Source organism: Folsomia candida, unplaced genomic scaffold (genome assembly GCF_002217175.1).
Source record: "Folsomia candida strain VU population unplaced genomic scaffold, ASM221717v1 Fcan01_Sc015, whole genome shotgun sequence".
Taxonomy (NCBI): domain Eukaryota; kingdom Metazoa; phylum Arthropoda; class Collembola; order Entomobryomorpha; family Isotomidae; genus Folsomia; species Folsomia candida.
The window spans coordinates 3,289,320-3,309,320 of NW_019091207.1; the positions used below are offsets into that span (position 1 = coordinate 3,289,320).

At 33.0% G+C, this 20,001-nt stretch overlaps 2 protein-coding genes across 2 annotated transcripts; one reads left to right on the plus strand and one right to left on the minus strand.

The window, feature by feature from the left end:
* The first annotated feature begins 9,053 nt into the window (after positions 1-9,053).
* Positions 9,054-12,421, plus strand: LOC110856395. The gene is made up of 5 exons (XM_022104881.1): positions 9,054-9,746; positions 10,235-11,773; positions 11,884-12,052; positions 12,162-12,208; positions 12,374-12,421. Exons 1-5 carry the CDS (start codon positions 9,054-9,056, stop codon positions 12,419-12,421), a joined length of 2,496 nt encoding a protein of 831 aa, XP_021960573.1.
* Positions 12,422-16,787: 4,366 nt separating this feature from the next.
* On the minus strand, positions 16,788-19,621 carry LOC110856212. The gene is made up of 4 exons (XM_022104677.2): positions 19,509-19,621; positions 18,896-19,079; positions 17,528-18,280; positions 16,788-17,103 (listed from the first exon to the last, which is right to left on the minus strand). Exons 1-4 carry the CDS (start codon positions 19,551-19,553, stop codon positions 16,922-16,924), a joined length of 1,164 nt encoding a protein of 387 aa, XP_021960369.1. The 5' UTR covers positions 19,554-19,621; the 3' UTR covers positions 16,788-16,921.
* Between the last annotated feature and the right edge of the window lie 380 nt (positions 19,622-20,001).

Consider the following 20,001-nt stretch of genomic DNA (forward strand, 5'->3'; position numbering starts at 1 on the left):
AAGAGAATGTATTTTCTAAACAAATTTGAGAATGTTACTGGTACTAAGAGTATGTGGAAATGTGTTGATGAATTAACTAGCTATACAAAGAAGGATTTGCAACCAATTAACTCTTTAGTTATAAATGACGTATGTACCTATGACAAAGTGGTGATGAATGATCATCTTGCTGAATGTTTTGAAGTGAATGATAATTTTATTACAAGTAATGATGATGAAATGAATGAGATGATTGAAAACTATTGTCAAAACTATGATTATTCAAAAAGTAGTAATTCTGATATTTTGCCGTTGGAAATTAAGGATGATGAGATTGAAACATGTATTTCGAAAATGAAAAATAAGCAACCTAGAGATGTTAAAATGCCACCCATCTCTGTTATTAAGAAATGTAGGGAAACATTTAGTGTCTATTTATCAATGTTTTTTATGTTCTTTATTAACAAATGTATATTGCCGCAGTCCTTTAAAGCTGCAAAAGTTACGCCTTTATATAAAGGAAAAGGAAGTCGATCGAGCGGTAAAAATTATAGACCTATATCTATTCTCCACATTTATTGTAAGATCTTTGAGAGGTTTCTATTCAATAGAATAAGTATCAGAGTTAAAAATTTGTTATGTAAAGAGCAGCATGGGTATAAGCAGAATAAGTCATGCATTACAGCCTTAAAAGAATTTACGAATTATGTTTATAGTGAGATTGAGAAGCCTAAAACGAAGGTTGTTGCTGTAATGATTGATTTTTCACAAGCTTTTAATTCACTTGACAAGAATGTATTAATTAAAAAACTAATGAATGAATTTAAAATAGAACCATTTGTATAATTAGAGAAATATTCCGAAATCGTGTATTCCGTTTTTATAATGATGACAAGTATTATCATATGCCTAGAGGTTGCTGTCAGGGTAGTTCGCTCGGGGGACTTATATATAGTTTATTCTCTAATGACTTATCGAAGAGTATCGTGTGTAATATGTTAAGTTATGCGGATGATGTAATTTTATATGCAAGTGGCAATAATTCGGATGTTGTAATGGATGAAGTGTTTGCTCAATTCAAAAATGTATGTGACTGGTGTTTAGAAAATGGTATTACAGTTAACTAAAGTAAGACAAAATATATGGTATTTTTTAAGGAACATGATACAACTGAAAAATCTGAGAGAATGTTTTGTCAGGTAAATGGTGAGAATATTGAGCGTGTGTTTGAATTTAAATATTTAGGTATCTGGATTGATCCACACCTTAATTTTAAGAAACACTATGATGTTGTATGTAAGAAGGTTATAGCGAAATTGAAATATCTGAGAGGTGTTAAGCGGTATTTGAATGTTCATGTTTTAAAGATTATGATAAATGCATATGTACACTCAGTTATAAATTATGGTATTGAGATATGGGCTGTACAAACTGATACTCTCCTCATCGAACTCCAAAACAGAATAGACAGATTTATTTATGAATTTTTTGTGCATAAGTACGCTAAGAGGAAGTACAGACATAAGACTGACACACAATATATTGATAAATTACGGAAAGATTGTAACTTTATGACAATATTGGTGAGAAGAGATTATGTCCTACTAAAATGTGCATATAAAGATATGATTGCAGGTAGTTGTAATTTCTCATTAAGAAATAATGTACGTACTTTTCCACTTATGAAGGTGGATACTTTCTCATCTCAAGTTTATAAGAAATTTGTCAAATTTCGTACTACGAAGTTATGGAACGCGTTACCAAAAGATTTAGACGTAAGAAATATGTCATACGGAAAATTTAAAGAATTTTTATGTGAAGATATGCAGAAATAATTGTTTAAAAATAACGAAATGAGGATATATTAGTAAGTAGATATAGTTAGTTAGTAACATATTTGTATATTATATGTGTCACTCGTGGAAGAGCATGGTTTGTTACTGTGAACTTGGTAGACACTTGAATAAAGCATAATCAATCAATCAATCAATCAATCAATCAACTTACATATCTTCAGTAAAGAAAAAACACTTTCAAAATATTCCTACAGAGCTTACACTACAAACCCAAATTCTGCAAATTTTAGTGCATTTAATTAATTACATTGTGGAGTCCTTTAGGAAGAGCGTATCTAGAGATGATTTTAAATTTTGTAATATTGAGACAATTCACGCTTGGTAACATTGTAAAATCCGTAAACTCATAAAACTTGAAAACTTTTACGAAATATTTTGTAAATATTTCGAAGGAAAACTAGTTCACAAATTACATGCAGCCATAATTGCTATACAAATTATATCGTATATTTACTAGCTTTAAAATTAGTAAAATAATTATTTGTGTAAATTATTTTTATAAAGTTAATCACTTATAAAGTGTTTAACTATTATTTTATAAAGTTAATGTGTTACTCTTTGTAAACTAACTCAGATCAAGGGTGTCTCTTTTTTTGTAAAAGTTCGTAAAATTATTTTAAAAAATTTACAAATTTTACAAAGTTACGGAGGTTACAAAGGAAAATCGGGTAATAAATGTGTACCAAGGGTACACCAAATTGCTGATCAGAGTCATCACAGAGTCATCAGCAATAAATAAATCAACCAAAATATAGCTACAGATGTCAAAAATTAATGAAATTCTATAAAAAAAAATTAGTATTAAAAATTAGTCAAACTTCACTAAATTTCAGTATAATACTTTCCTTAATTTTATATAAGTGACACACAATAATTTATAGGTAAATACTAAAAAATATATTATTTACATATATGTATGTAAATAGTACTAAACAGGGAAGAAATTCCAGGTGACCATAATGAATTGTCAAATTTTGACGTCGAGTTTCAGTCGATTGAATAAACACGAAATATAAGTGAGTTTAGATAACATGATCACAAATTAATCCTAAGATTAGTTATGAAGTTAGTTATATTTATTTATAATTATTTGTTAAATATTTATTCTTTTTAATATAAAATGTACAACTTTTCGACTGAAATGTGTTAAATTAACGCACATCTTTAATAAATCAAAGACAAATTAATATTTCCTGGCTATTTATCGTGACACTAACATTCAGAAAATTATTTAAAATAATCTAAAATCTGACAGAATCCATCTGAGAAAATTGTCGCTTTTTAAGTTTTTAAAACCTCATTTAAAAACAATCCAGAAATTATATAGCTGTTAATCATTAAACAAAAATTTTCAACTTTTTGCACTTTTGGAATAAATTTGTTACTCGAGTTTCCTTTTGTAAGTTTACTATCTTAAGTTACAAAGATTAGCGTGAAGCGCTTTATTATTTTCTTAAGGCAATTATTTAGTTCCCTAAAGAACGCTCGGCGTTGTTAAGAAAGACTTTATCAAGGAGATGAGAAATTCGGAAGTAACAGATTCGCCATTTAGCCAATAGTGTGATATTTTGTAAAAGTATTAAAATAATTTGGGTAGTTTTATGTTTTACAAACATTCGATGAAACTGCGCTAATCTTACACGCGTCTTAAAAATTATTCAACAGAAAGGATTAATCTGAATCTTTGTTGGAATAAAAACAGTCCTAAATTTATTTAATAGCGCACAAACCTAACAAAATTGCGCTGTTTGAATGTTTAAATTCCCACTTAAAAACCATACAGAAATTATATTTGTGTCAGTAATTAAACAGATTATATATACTAACTCAAAATTTACCGTGTTACTCGAAATTTTATACATTTTAAAGATAATTATAATATTTATTTTATTTTATTATTCATAATTTTTATACGACTTTAAACCCAAATTTCCGAACCCAAATACACGTAGCAAAGTTAAATTTATGAAGTACACAGATTACAAATATTAATATTTTCCTAAACTTCCGTAACTAGGTCATAGGTAATAGACAAGCCAAGTATCTAAATATCTTCGTAGTAGACTTAAAAATACCTTGGAATTTTTAATTTGGCGTAAAAACTTCACATAATTATCATTACTTAACTTTTGCATTTCTTAATTGCTCAAAAATTCATGCATTTTAGGGTGAAAATTAATGAAAAGAGGGCAAACTCGAAATTTAAATTCCATTCAATCTGTCATAACTTTTGTAACGATTTTAAATCGAAATTTTCCAAAAATTAGAAACTATATAAAACTTAAGTACACCAAATAAGAATCTGTAGTGCAGTAATTTTTTTTGATGTCTTAAATTTTTGCCGTATTTTTCTAAACATAATTTACACCATATTTGCATAATATGCAAGTTATAACAAGTGTATTTTTTATGAACCTACCGGAGCAGGTGGGTAGAGTGAGTTTCAAACAATTTGACCATAATCGCATCCGTGATGCGCGAGATGGACGCGGAGTGCAAAAGTGGCATCCAACGATTCAAATCTATCTCTCGGATTGACACAATTCTGGACAAAATGGCAGTTAACTTTAGTTTAAGCGCTTATCTATTAATTATGTACAATAATTGCATCAACAGTTAACTTTGTAATTAGGTGTAAACTTATCGAAATTTAAGGTTATATACATTTAAACTTCTCAAATTTCACAATTGTACAAAATATTACGGGGGATGGATCGGTATGCAAATATTTTGCAAATTTTTGCATAAATTGTTAGCTGGCACATATTTTCTAAAAGTTTGCGAAATAATTTGTACTTTTATAAAGTTTAAAAACGTTTGTTTTATACAGATAAGTGTTAAAATTTGTAAGATGATTTCTGTAGTTTTATAAAGTTTACAAATATTCCTCTGAAATGCAAATGTTCAGCACTCTTGTAATTTGAATGGACAAGAAGGAAAATCTGACTCTTTAATGTCAAAAAAACATTCGGAAAATTAGTTAATGGCTTACAAGTCCAATATTTGTAGTTTAAGAATTTTTAAAATATCATTCAAAAACTATACAAGAATTATATTTCTGTCACAAATTTTTTTTTTTTAAATTGACAACTCGAAATTCATAGTATTGCTCGAAATGCTACAAAATTTTGTATACTTATGTGCTAATAATTTCATTTTGTTGTTCAATAGTGTCATAACTTTTATGCGAAATTTGAACCTAAATTTTCCAAAATTAAATACGTTGCAAAGTCAAATTTTATTAAGTTTGTACATATTAGAAATATTCGCTAAACTAAATTAAATTTCGCTAATCAAAAACGGAGTAAGGTGCTTACTTATCTTTTCGTTGTACGCACAAAAATATATTTTGATATTTAGTAAATGCCGGATAAACTTACCAAAATTACCAAATTTTGAATTTTTAAAATCTTGCTCAAAAACCAAGCTGAAATTATATTTCTGTCAAAAATTCAATAGAATATGCAAGTCAATATTGCTCGAAATGCTGCATATTTTATAGAATTATGTTGTTAAATTTATTTTAATGTCATAATTTTCCTACGAAATTTTACCCTAAATTTTCAAAATTGCAAAGCTTAATTTTATCAAATTTAGCAGATTACAAATATGCGACTAAATTCGTTTATATTCAGGTCGAAAATTAATGAAAATGATGTAAATCCAAAATTCATTGTATTCTTCGTAATGTAAATTTCATTCAATCTCAAATTCATATTTTGTATACAAATTTAGATCCAAATATTCCCAAAAAATTAGATAAAAATAGTCGGAAACTTATTTAATGGCTTGTAAAATCGTTTGAATGTTTAAAATCTCTGTCAAAAAGCACACAAAAATTATATTTCTGCCATTAATTGAACGAAATCTACTAACTCAAAATTTTTTAATGGCTTACAAATCTGACAAAATTGTCACCTTTGAATATTGAAAATCTTAACAACCACACAGAAACGATATTTCTTTCAAAAATTATACAAAATATGCCACCTCAAATTTCCCAATATTGCTCGAAATACTACACAATTTTAAATAATTATATGGTATTAATTTTATTTTAATGTCTTAGTTTTATACGAATTTTTTTTAATTACATAATTTGTAAAGTTTAATTTTGTAAAAATTAGCAGATTACAAATGTTTGACGAAATTACGCTCAACATCAGCCTACTGAGAGACCAACCTAGCTTTTCATTTTTCTATAAAGCATGCTGGAATTTTTATAAATGACGTACAAAGTTGACAAAAGTAGCATGACTCAATTTTCGATTTTCACAATTCCTAAAAAATCAACAGAAATTATACTTAGGTCGAAACATTAATGAAACTGGTGCAACCTCGAAATTAGTAAATTGCTCAAAATGCAAATTCCATTCAATCTGAATCTGTGATACTTTTTATTATTCAAATTCCAAACCAAATTTTCCAAAAATTAGGCACAGATCTCCCCCTACTAATTTTTCACCTAACTTTTCTTTTTGCTACCAAAAATATACCAGAACGTTGTAAATGGCGTATAACCTGACAATATTACGACTTTATTAATGGCTCAAAAATAATAGAAATTATGTGTAGTTCGAACATTAACGAAAATCGTGCAAAAGAATAAAAACCTTCCCCGAAATGAAAATTTTTCTGAATCTGTCATACTTTTCTTATGCCAATCTTAATTCTAAATTTCCCCAAATTAGACACTTTCCATAATTAGGGTGAAGTAACTTGTAAGCTGACTTATTCAAAAAGTTTGCAATTAAAGATTATATAATGAAGGAAACTCAAGACAGAAAGTTTATGAAAAATTCGAATTTTACGAGTTTACAAATTCAACTCGACACGAGCGGAATTAACACTGGGGGTAATTAATTGTGATAAATGAAATTAAAAAGTGAGGGCATTACGCTGTATAAAATATTTTAGCGATTTTAAATATCTTAATTATATAATTTACGAATGGTGGAGTCATTAATGTTTAATTAGAGATTAAATAATATTGTATTTACTTAAAAAAATGAAATAGAAATTTAAAGTTTCGAGTTTTACTTTGTGCATTATTACGCAATCGTTAATAGATTTAAAAAGAAAAGTTGTCTAAATTAAATCAGATCTTTACAAATCGGGTCTTTGTAAATTCCTAAATGTTTAAAATTGACATATTTATCTTATTTTTAGTAAAAAAAGAAATATTCCTACATAATTGTTATTGATTATTTATAATACGTGGCAGATAGACCACAAACCTGCTTACCATTAATAACACTAAAAACATTGTAATTTTATAGATGGCATGCAAACTGGTCAAAATTGTCACTACTCTTTTTCAAATTTTTTTTAATTGTTAAAAAATTAAAATTGGTTTTTGGTTTCCGGTTCTTAATCGGTCCAATTGCTGATGGGTATTTTCATTTGCTTAGTTCCTTAATTTAAGGTACTTTAATTATTTAATTCAAGGAAAAAATGTGCACAAAGTAAGATTTAATTAAATCAGATTTTTGAAACTCTGCAAATTTAAGACCACTCATTCAAACTGTTTGCAATAAAAGATTATGAAGGAAAATCACGTCAGAAATTTTATGAAGAATTCGAATTTTACGAGTTTACAAATTCCCCTCAACACAATCGGAATTAATAAATTGGTATTATCTAAATTTGAAAATAAGGATAGTACGCCGTATGAAATATTTTAACCAAGTTAAATATTCTAATTACAGGGTAGATTCAATGGGTTGAACCGATAATGTTTCATTACTCATTAGAGACTAAAGAATATTTTAGCTATTTTTACAAAAAGAAAAATTTTAATTAAGTTGGATCTTTGTAAATTCCTAAATTTTGATATTCACAAGGTTACTTTGTCTTCATGCTAAAAAAAATATTTCTACAAAATTTACACTGTTTACAAACCCAAATTCTGCGAACTTTAATATATTTATTTACAATGTGGAGTATCTACATAGATATGCTTTCAAATCTTACAATACTAAGGCAATTGCATAAATCCGTAAATTATGTAAACTTGCAAACTTTTACAAACTTTTACAAATATTTCGAAGGAAAATTCACTTATAAATTACATTCAATCTGTCTGCCATAATTGTTATACAATAAAAAAAATTATATCGTATAGAAGCTATATTTATATAAAATTAGCAAAATAATTTGTGCAGTTTGATAAAGTTTACAAATATCTGGCTGAAATGTGTTAATCACTACAAACTTAGGTTACAAAGGGGCGTTTCACGCAGTCGTATAATTCTAGGGGAAATTATATAGCTTACAATAATTTTGTAAACTTGTTCAGATCAAGGGCGTCTCTTCATTTTGTAAAAGTTCGTAAAATTATTTTACAAAACTTACTGATTTTACAGAGTTTTACCAAGGACTGCGTGAATTGCCTCGTGTGAAGCGTTTTATAATGTAAATAGTTTCCCAATAGAAATTTTGAGATATCTATCTTAAAATTTCTAAATTGATTTCACACGACGCAATTCACGCAGTCCTTGGTAACTTTGTAAAATCAGTAAGTTTTGTAAAATCATTTTACCAACTTTTACAAAATAAAGGGACACCCTTGATCTGAGCAAGTGGCGTGTAACTATAAACTCGAAGTAAATTAGTACCTGTAAAAATGCAGTTGATGTATTTCGTAGTGCACATGCATAAATCTCAATTATTATTTCATACCGAGTTACATATGACCCTCAATTCGTTTAATGTGCGCTATTTAAAAAAACAAAATCTGATTCGTGCCACCATTTACCAAAAAAATTGCGAAAATTTTATGAGTGTACGTTACAAATATGCTGACTTTACTGAAAAAAATATTTCAATTCAAGCAATGTTCAAGAAAAAATACAAAAATCTCATTGACACAAGACACGATGTTCGTTGTATCTTTGATTTTGCTTCGTATTCCTCATACTCCGACATCACGGAGTATAGTTGGTAGTGGTCGACCTCCAGGTATCAGGGAGACACTACGCGCCGCCTAGTTCACAGAAATGCACTTAAAAAACAACTACCACACTCACATGCTCACACCACACCAGTCACAATGCATAGTTGATTTTTAGGCATTCGGGGAGACACATCATTTTTCGTCGACTTGAAATTTTTTAAAAAATTTCTAAAAGTTGCTGTTATTCGATATTCTGGGACATGTCGTCAACTAATGAGGGGCCCACATTTGCTAGAAACTAATATAGAAAAATAATTATTTAGATGGCTGACAAAGAGGAGACAAATTTGGCTGATCTATTAGCAAAACTTAGTGAGCAACAGCAAGCAATTGAAAATTTGCAGAGAACTGTCGCTGGGGGACCGGCAGATATGAATCAAGCAGTCAAGCCGTCATGGTCCTTAGGGTTATCTGAGGATGAAGAGGATGATGTTGAGAAAATGATTAACGGAGGTGGTAAAGAGCAGCATGACGAGGTGGATAATGAGATTGCCATCTTATTGGAGGACATCGAAAAGGGTCCAGATTATGGTGCAGAAGTACTTCCCCAAATTGCTGAAAGTTTTCGAAAAACCGTGGAACGTCCTTTGACGAAGGAGTCAAAAGAAAAACTAAAACTCGCTCTAAAAATACCAAGTAACTTGAAGCAGTTTGTTCTACCCAAAACCAATTCCGAAATTTGGAAGATATTACCCTCAAATGCTCGGGTCGTTGACATTAAAAGCCAACAAACGCAGCGGGCCTTAGGAGAAGCCTTATCAGCGTTATCAATGATTGCCAGCACGGTCGTGGCACATAAGACGGTCATCCCAAAGGAGGCGACCAGCAGCATAGTAAAACTGGCCTTAGATGCAGGGAACATTTTGGGAGATCAGATTCAGTCCCTAAATTCAAGCCGGAGGCAAGAGGTTAAAAAACATTTAAATCCTGAATATGCGGGTATCTGTACAAGCGAGGTACGAATATCATTGTTTTGCTACATATTTAATAATTGCTAATGATAATTTGGTGACTTTTAATATGCAAGATTTGTGAAAAATTAGATCCCTCATGCTGAGTGGCTATTTGGTAATGAGCTCGCCGAGTCATTGAAATCTTCAAAAGCTGCATCAACATTGATTAGGCAAACAGGACGCCAGATTAATCGTTTTCAACCTTATGGAATGCGACCGAGGTCATCCACCGGTTCTTAAAACGGGAGTCGCCCGTTCCGTCCACAGTTTCGAGGGAACGGGCAATTTCGACCCAGTGCTCCGCAACGCCAATTCTCACAACAGACGCAGCACTACAACCACTTCAAAAACCAGCAGAACAATTACAAGAGATATTAAATGTGCGTAAACAATCTGGGCAATTATTATTACATTTAGACAATTGGTTAAAAATTACTAATGATAAATATGTAATTAGTGCTATTCAGGGATTTATATTACCATTTGTTCAGGTTCCAAACCAAATATTAGAACCAAATAATTCTAAATTTAGTGAAAATGAGAATATTATGATTGATGATAGTATTAGTAAGCTGTTGAGCACAGGGGCAATAGTAAAATCAGAATCTGAGGCAGGTCAATTCGTATCAACAATTTTTACGGTGCCTAAACCTGATGGCTCGAGGAGGCCGATTATTAATTTGCGGAAGTTGAATGAGTATTTAGAATCTGTTCACTTTAAGATGGAAAATATTAGGACAGCAGCGCAATTGACTTCAAAGGGTGTTTACATGGCCGTGATTGACTGTCAGGACGCTTATCATTCGATTCCAATTTATGGAGCGCATCAAAAATTTCTGAAATTTAGATGGAAAGGTCAGCTATACATGTATACGGTTGTTCCATTCGGATTATCAGTAGCGCCACGTTTATACACAAAACTGAACAAACCAATTGTGGCATATCTTCGATCTCGAGGAATAATTGTAGTGTCGTACCTCGATGACTTGTTAGTTTATGGTAATTCGTTTGAGGAATGTGAGAGTAATTTACAAAAGTCACTACGGTTGTTAAAGAGTTTAGGATTTAGGATAAATAAGGAGAAATCGCAACTCATTCCATCTCAAACGGTAAGATATTTAGGATTTATAATTAATTCTGCAAACATGCGGCTGTATTTACCACAGGATAAGTGCGACAGAGTCGTTAGAAAGTGTTCTGAGGCAGTTTTGAGACCTCATATGAGCGTTAGGAAATTAGCAGAATTAATTGGCACATTAATCTCCGCAGTCCCTGCTACTAAATATGGGCTGCTGTACACTAAACAATTGGAGCAAGAAAAGGCTGCTGCCTTAGAGAAATCTGGAAATTGGAATGAAACGCTCATTCTATCCGAAGACGCAATTTTAGACTTAAATTGGTGGATCTCTAATATTCCAGGTTCATTTAGTTGCTTACACCAACCAGATCCAGACTGTATTATAACCACAGATGCGTCGCCCACCGGATGGGGGGCATGGATTGAAGCAAGCGATATTAAGACTTATGGATTTTGGTCTGGAGCTTCTCGGGACTTTCATATAAATGTTAAGGAACTCTGGGCGATTTTTTATGGTGTAAAGTCATTGGTTCATTCAGAGAAAATTCATCTCCTTATTCGTACAGATAGTTCCACTGCTTTAGCCTACGTTAACAAGTTTGGAGGATGTAGGTCAACGGGTGCACATGATGTGGCGAAGAAGCTTTGGCAATGGGCCGAATCAAGGGAAATAATTTTGTCTGCGAATTACATTAATACAAAAGATAATTTCATAGCCGATAAATTATCCAGAATGCCAGAGACATTTGGTATGCCAGAGATAGACTTGTTCGCATCTCATAATACAACTCAATGCAGCAGATTTTATTCATTTAAACCTGATCCTTCGGGTGAAGGGGTAGACGCATTTGCATTTAGGTGGACAGACAACTTTTTCGCATTTCCACCGTTTAATCTTGTTGCAAGAGTTATTAATAAAATACGTCGAGATAAATGCAAAGGGATTTTGGTGGTACCTGACTGGAAAACTCAGCCGTGGTACCCACTATTTAAGCGTTTTGCTGTGACACCAATTTTAAGAATGAGTCCGAACAAGAATTTATTATTTAATCCTTCTTGCAGGGAGGAGAAACAAGTCAATTCGAAGCTAGCGGTGCTGGTAGCAGTATTGTCAGGCAGGTCATGAAAAACTTGGATCTTCCTGTGGAAGTTTTAGAAATAATTAAGTCATCAAAATCAGACGGAACTTGGAGACAATATGAGTCGGCGTTATCAAAATGGGCTTCGTTTTGTAAATCAAAGGATTGGTCGGTGTGGGAAGTTAATATTAGTCATTATTTGATATTCTTAAGTAAATTATATTACGATGGCTTGAGTTATTCTGTTCTTAATTCTACTAGATCAGCACTGTCGTCTGTTTTTGGAAAAATTGATAATTGTGCAATTGGTGAGCATAAATTGATCGTCGATTTTATGAAAGGAGTGAATCGATTGAGGCCACCAAGACCTAGGTATGATTTTACATGGAACCCTGATCTTGTACTTAAATTTCTCAAGGGATGGACAGAATTTAGTCTTAAAATAGTTACTCTTAAATCTATTGCCTTGTTAGCATTATGCACTGGTCAACGTGTCCAGACCCTTTGTTCCATTAAGTTAAACGATATTGTTTGGGAGGAGACAATTCAAATTAGACTGAGTAGTATTTTAAAGACAACAATTGTTAATACATCTAACCCAGTATTATTTGTACCACCCTACCATGATAAAAGTTTGTGTCCTGTAACTATTCTCAAAATGTATAGGGATATGACTAAAAGTCTTCGAGGTAATGAGTTACAATTATTTATAAGCTTTTGTAAGCCTCATAAAGCTGTGACATCACAGTCTGTCAGTCGCTGGTTGTGTGAAGTTTTGGAGAAATCTGGAATTAATGTCCATACCTTTCATGCTCACAGTTTTAGGCACGCTTCCGTTTCTAAAGCGGCAGCTAAAGGGGTCAGTGTAGATACTATTTTTAAAAGGGTTGGTTGGACAGATAACTCCAAATAATTTTCATTGTACTATAATCGTCCATTTGAGGATCCCTCTGAATTTGGTAAAATAGTTATGTCAATTTGAATATTTAAGAATCTTGTACGGTGTGTATGTAATAAGCAAAGTATGAATTTATAATAATAAATAACGTGTAAAATAATCCGTGACCTGTGCTCATCGACTTTGCTTTGAACTACTACCAACTATACTCCGTGATGTCGGAGTATGAGGAATACGAAGCAAAATTGCTGATTTTGCGAGCCCGGCGAAGCCGGGTGAAGCAAAATCTAGATTTTGTGAGTCTTCCGAGTACGAAAGACATCACGGCCCTCCATCCCACCCCCACAATATTCATAAAGTCGATTCGCTCTTTAAAACTATGCATTGTGACTGGTGTGGTGTGAGCATGTGAGTGTGGTAGTTGTTTTTTAAGTGCATTTCTGTGAACTAGGCGGCGCGTAGTGTCTCCCTGATACCTGGAGGTCGACCACTACCAACTATACTCCGTGATGTCTTTCGTACTCGGAAGACTCACAAAATCTAGATTTTGCTTCACCCGGCTTCGCCGGGCTCGCAAAATCAGCAATTTATTGTAAATACTAAAATACATAACTTTTTGTAATTGGCGTCATTATTATGCAACAAAATTTTGATATTAACAATATAGAAGTTACTGCAAGCATCATCATTAGTGGTCTCAATGGTTCTCGGTTCTTACGGAACCGAACCGGACCGGGTTGTAAGGAGAACCGAACCGAACCGGACCGGGTTGTAAGGAGAACCGAACCGAACCGAAACTTTTCTCGGTTCCGATTCTACGTTCTAAGTCCGGGCGGACCGAACTCAATTCACTCAATTTGCAGATTTGTTCATAAACGTCTACATGAGATAAACATTATTTCAGTAAAAATACCTCAGTTAGCATTGTTTTAAAGGTAGCTACTCCATCTTATCATAAACTACTGGTTGGGCCCGAACCGGCGGTTCGAATCGGTTCCGGTTCGGTTCTCGGTTCCTTACCAAGAACGGGACTGTTGAGACGACTAATCATCATGCAAGCAAACTCTACAAAAATTTTGTAAGCTAATTTTCCGTAGGACTGCGTGAATTTCCTTTGTAAATATGCAAGTTTACATAGATTTCTGTTGAATATTTATAAACTCACTGGTTGAATCTTGAAAATGTTACTCAACAACCACAGAAATTATATTATTTCTTTCAAAAGTTATACAAAATATGCCAACTCAAAATTCACAATATTGCTAGTGGTCTCAACGGTGCGGTTCGGTTCGGTTCTTGGAAGAACCGGTTTAGAACCGAGAACCAGAATTGAAGAACCGAAACAGAACCGAACTTTTTTTAGTTGGAACCGAACCGGAACCGGACCAAACCGTGACCGAACCGGCGGTTCGGGTCAAACCGGTAGTGTTATTAATATGCAATAAACAACAAACAATGCTAATTGACGTGTTTCTGATGAAATTTCACATATAAGCCAATAACTTATCTGTATTTAAACAAGCAAATTCTAATACATGTCAACAGCAAAACCACTTATGTATATATATATTATTGAAGTTAGAAAACAATTCCAAGTTTGGGGTGCAACCAAGTCAAAATTTCATTTTGGAAACATTGGGGGTGTGACCAAGTAAAAATTTCATTTTGGAAACATTGGGGGTGTAACCAAGTCAACATTTCATTTTGGAAACATTTGGGGTGTGACCAAGTAAAAATTTCATTTTGGAAACATTTGGGGTGTGACCAAGTAAAAATTTCATTTTGGAAACATTGGGGGTGTAACCAAGTCAAAATTTCATTTTGGAAACTTTGGGGTGTGACCAAGTAAAGATTTCATTTTAGAAACTTTTGGGGGTAAAAATTTCGTTTAGGAAACTTTGGGGATGAAAATTTCATTTTGGAAACTTTGGAGGTGTCATCAAGTCAAAATTTGGTTTTGGAAACATTGGGGATGTAACCAGGTCAAAATTTCGTTTTGGAAACATTGGGGGTGTGACCAAATAAAAGTTTCATTTTGGGAACTTTGGGCGTGTCATCAAGTCAAAATTTGGTTTTGGAAACATTGGGGGTGTGACCAAGTCAAAGTTTCATTTCGGGAACTTTGGGGGTGTGGCCATGTCAAAGTTTCATTTTGGGAACTTTGGCAGTGCGGCCACGTCAAAATTTCATTTTGGAAACTATGTGTATTTCGGGAAATTCGTAAAACTTTTTCGAAAATATGATTAACTTCGCTAATGTATTTATGTATGAAGTTCGGTTCAACCCGAACCGGCCGGTTCGGTTCGGTTCTCAAAGACTTGGAACCGGAACCGAACCGGTAATAAAAGTTTCGGTTCGGTTCGGTTCTCCGTATAAACCGGAACCGAACCGAGCCATAGGTTCCGGTTCGGTTCTATGAGAACCGAGAACCGTTGAGACCACTAAATATTGCTCGAAATGCTAAACATAATGTTATATAAAAACGTGTGATTAAATTAATTTTGAACCTAAGTTTTACAAAATTACACACTTTCAATTGTGATTTTATAAAATCTAACAAATTAAAACTAACTCGACTAAACTTCGATCAGACGAAGACTGGCATACAAACTTGACAAACTAACCGTCAAAGTTGAACGTCTGTTAACTTTTGGCGTTAAATTTACCCACACAACTGAACAATTTGGAATTCTCAGTTCTAACGAAACATTTTTTAAGCAATAATATTTCAATCCCACTGTAATACCTTATTTCTAATATAAAAGATGTCAAAAGTCGCGAAAATTTAGTTGGAAGAGTCAGTTTTTGAAGGAGTCTGTCCCATATCAACAGCAAAACTAACAATGGAGGTTTCCCAAAGTATGCTCACAAATTTGGACCAAACTGGTGTCAATCGATCACAAATATAATTAGAATGAAATTTGCAAATGGATCTATCTGCCAATGCGCAGGTTTGGCGGAGATATTTGCATCCAAAGCGGAGAAAATGCACCCCCAAGGGAGGCAAATTTTTCATTTTCCAAATTTGCTGCGCATTTCTCCCGCTTTTTATGCAAATATCTCCTCAAAACCTGCGCATTGGCAGATAGTTCCATTTGCAAATTTCATTCTAATTATATTTGTGATCGATTGACACCAGTTTGGTCCAAATCTGTGAGCATACTTTGGGAGACCTCCATTGTAATTTAACTTTATGTCGAAAATTAATAAAAATAGTGCAAACTCATTGTATTCCTCGAAATACACATTTCATTAAATTTCAAGTTCACAATTTGTATACCAATTTTAAATCAATTTTTTTTTAAATTGGACACTTTAGAAAATCAAGGTTGCGCTTGTGAGACAGTTTTTACCGAAAATCTTTACAAAGTCAACTCACGTCAAAAGCGTGTAAACTTTTAAACCTAAAGAAGTTACGGAGTTATAAACTTGACGTGAAATCCCTCAATATATGAAAAGTGAAAAATGGAAACTTTCATAACTTCGTTAATTACAATTATTGTGATTATGTAATTGTATTTATAATTATAATTATATTATTATAATTATAACCATTTTGTTGTTTTTTTTGTAGTTTTTTTTTGTTTACATATCATGAGGGCTACAAATCTAATCACCTCTAATTGCACTAAAACATGTTGTAATTTTGTAAATGACATCCAAATTGTCCCTACTCTTTTTCAAAACTTTCTGAATTGTCCAAAAATATAAAATGAAACGGTTTTCAGCATTTTGTTAAAAAAATTCGAAACCAATTTAGACTAATTCCATGAAAATTTGTGGATTTAAATATCATTTCAATTTAAAACTGGTTAGATTATGAAAAGTTTAAAAATTTTGTAAATCATTGCAAATTTTATACATATAAGCTATAATAAAATCATTTTATTTTTGGCATTCCGTTAATTGAATAAAAATTGGTACACTTCCACGAAATTAAATTTCCGACGGGTAATAATTTTTTAAAAAACGGGAATATTTTCTATAACTTGTCACATTTTGAAGAATCCATCTGCTTCAACTTTAATCAATTTCTTACAATACATTTTAAGCACAGAATTTAGTTCGATAAGATTTTATGAATATTTATTAACGCGTTGCATACAGATCGTTGTAAATATGATTACAAAGTTACGAATTTTTGATACAAGGTTATCATCAGTAAGAAACGGACAAATTCCGATAGGATTGTGGGTGAGGAAGCGATATTTTTGCTTGTAGGAGGAGTATCATCTTTAATTACTCTGCCTTCGATGACCTCTACGGACCACGGACTCTTTGGTTTTGCAGGTTCAGGTTCAAGATCTAAATCACCAGAAATAATAACTCGTTAATACAATATTTTGTGATGTGCTTTCCGAATTCAGTGGAATTTTACTCCGAAAACTCGGACTCATGTTGGAATTCGACTCATGTTGGACAATTCGAAAAAAAACAGATTCAAATCAAGCGTTTGAGTCATGAAAAAAACTGCAAGAAATTGTGTTTTTAGGCATACTTTTTTTGCAAGAGGTCAAGAAATGCAAGAAATCAGCGCCATCTGGCGGATAATCCGTATAATTACGTGTCGTAAATCAGGCGAGCCGCTAGATGGCGCTTATTATTTGGATTTCCTGCAGTTTTTTTGCAGTGCAGTGCATGGCGAAAAGATGATTTGAAATCAGACATTGCTAAAATCCTAAATTGTGCCGAAAATATGAAAATACATGAAAATACATGAAAATTTTACATGTCAACTTTTCCCTGAAGGCGTCACTCCCACTCGACTCGTTCCCGACTCTTTCCCACCATCCGTAATGCGGCTCATGCGTCCCGATCGCTATTTTCCAGGGTTCATCAAACGCAGTGAACATGTCGACCCGAAACTTATTAATTTTCGCCCATTGCCCCATTTCCCGCCAAAATTTGACCGAACTATTGTACTCTCTTTGACTACCCGACTTATCAAAACTTGCCCATCCGGTTTCCCCAATTACGGTCAAATTAGGCTTAATTGTGCCGAATTCTTGCCGAAGTTGGAGAAAATATCGGCCAACCAGGCCAACTTCGGCGGAAACGTTGCTCTTTGAAGTTTGGGACGTTGGAAATTTTTGACAATTGATAAAGTCCAAAAGCCTTATGAGTTCTGAATTTCTCGTCAATGCGTCACAATTGCTTGTTCGTAGGCCTAATTGAACCTTCAAATTTCGCGCCGTGGCTAAATTCTGGGACAAAAGGTGAACAACGGTTCTCAGCTGGTCGTCAGTGTAGGTGTGATGACTCGTGATGATGACCCCGTTAACGGTCCCGGGAAAATTCGAGTTTGCCAAGCCCGCCACGGTGAAGGCGTTGACGATTTCCTGCTTCATAACGGCGTCATTGGAAATAAGCCACGTTCCGAGATTGACGACTAATTGGAGAGAATTCATTTCTTGGTTGATTTGACTCGCCGCCATGCCAGAGAAACCGCCGGCTTGGCCTTCGTTCCATTTGCTGGTGGCACCTGAGTAATTAATTAACTGATTAGTTAATAAATTAATTGATTGAATGATTAACTGATTAATTAATTAATTGATCGATTAACTGATTAATTAATTAGGAGATTAATTAACTAATTGCGTAATTAATATCTAGAGAAGAGAACAAAAAAACTATGCGCGTGCTGATGTCAATGTCGTCTAATTTCGCATAACACCTAATTTAGCAGATAGTTTACGAAGTAACACGTGTCGAATTTCTGGGCAATTTCTGGGCAATTTCTGGGTAAATTTGAGAAAACGAAAAATACATCGGTTTGCAGTTTACATTTAAAATTGAATTTAAATTTTGCTGCGTCATAGTTTCACGCCATATGAAAAAAGCATTTGAAACGAATATTTTTGAAGTAATATTCAGATCTACATAGAAGGTGTTTCATGGTATTCAATTCAGGTGAAAACTTTTTTAGCAGTGTTTGCAAAATGTTCTCAATTATCGAAATTGACCAAACTTTGACACGATTTCCTAACAGTGTAATGAAGATATTTACTTAATTTCCCACCTCAACTTACGCCAGAGTTCAGTTATGTATAACAATGGCGCAGGTTTAACTATGAATATATCACGAATATCTGCTTACTGATCGTTCCCATGCCGTAGGTGGAGATCCATTTAAACCGTTTCGACACCACGAGCAACATGTCCTTCACCTCGTCAAGGGTGTAATCGTGCCGATTGTCATGATTTTTAGTGTAAGGTTCGTAAACTACACCGACATAGCTTTTGTCAAAGTCGGATTGAGGTGTTAATGTGGAGGATAAGCCCTTAAATAATTAAATTATCAATATTTTTTTGCAAATTTATGTATGAAAAATTTAGTTAGCGTATACTAACGACCATGCATTGTTTTGCATTGTGGAAATAGTTTGTCACATAATAATTTCGAAAAATAAAAACTTCTGGCCCAGAAGTTCTGGGTGAATTTTGGAACAAAAATTGCAACAAAAGTTTTACGAAGTGGCAAAATTTAGTGAGTTTTAAATGTGTAGATATATTTGTTCGTGAAATTGGCTAATCGTCAGTAGAACGCACAATATTTTTTGCAAAATAAAAACTTCTGTGTGAATTTGGGAATAAAATTTGTCATCAAAATTTTACGAAATGAGAAAATTTAGCGATTGATTTGCGAAATTTGCAAAGCTTATCGTGTCGTTTATTATAACGTCGAGTTTTATGTAATTTTTTTTACAAACCTTCTCAATTAGAAATAGGAGAACTATGCCCAGGTGGAAATACATGGTTGTTCTGTTATGCAAATTTGTCTCTCTTTAAGACTAAGCCAAACCCTCTCTGAATGACTTTCAATTTAAATATCTCAAGAAAATTAGTAATGCTTTTATGTATCACATAATTTAATGTTTTCCGTTATCAACAGGACGACCACTTCCTGACCGAAACCTTGCATAAATAAGGAAAGAAAATTAGTATACACTCTTAGAAATTCGGTATTAAAATAATACCAAGCAATACTCAATTCATATATAACTCTATCAAAGTGGTATTTATAAGTAATACCATGTAGCAATAGCTCGGTATTAAAGTTTCACCATATCGGTAACACATTTTGTACGGAGCGGTATAATTTTAATACCAACCGGTAGCAACTTTAATACCGAGAGATCAATACCTGCCTGACTATACCAGATTTCTATAAGTGTATGTGTACGTAAGTCTACTTGATTAGTG

Coding starts and splice junctions, on each gene's coding strand:
- LOC110856212 (XM_022104677.2), bottom strand. CDS start 19,553: ATGTATTTCCACCTGGGCATAGTTCTCCTATTTCTAATTGAGAAG. Junction 19,080..19,508: donor TCCTATTTCTAATTGAGAAG/GTTTGTAAAAAA, acceptor TAATTATTTAAG/GGCTTATCCTCCACATTAAC. Junction 17,104..17,527: donor CTTCAGGGAAAAGTTGACAT/GTAAAATTTTCA, acceptor CTGGTGATTTAG/ATCTTGAACCTGAACCTGCA.
- LOC110856395 (XM_022104881.1), top strand. CDS start 9,054: ATGGCTGACAAAGAGGAGACAAATTTGGCTGATCTATTAGCAAAACTT. Junction 9,747..10,234: donor CGGGTATCTGTACAAGCGAG/GTACGAATATCA, acceptor CCATTTGTTCAG/GTTCCAAACCAAATATTAGA. Junction 12,053..12,161: donor ATCAAAATGGGCTTCGTTTT/GTAAATCAAAGG, acceptor TAATTCTACTAG/ATCAGCACTGTCGTCTGTTT.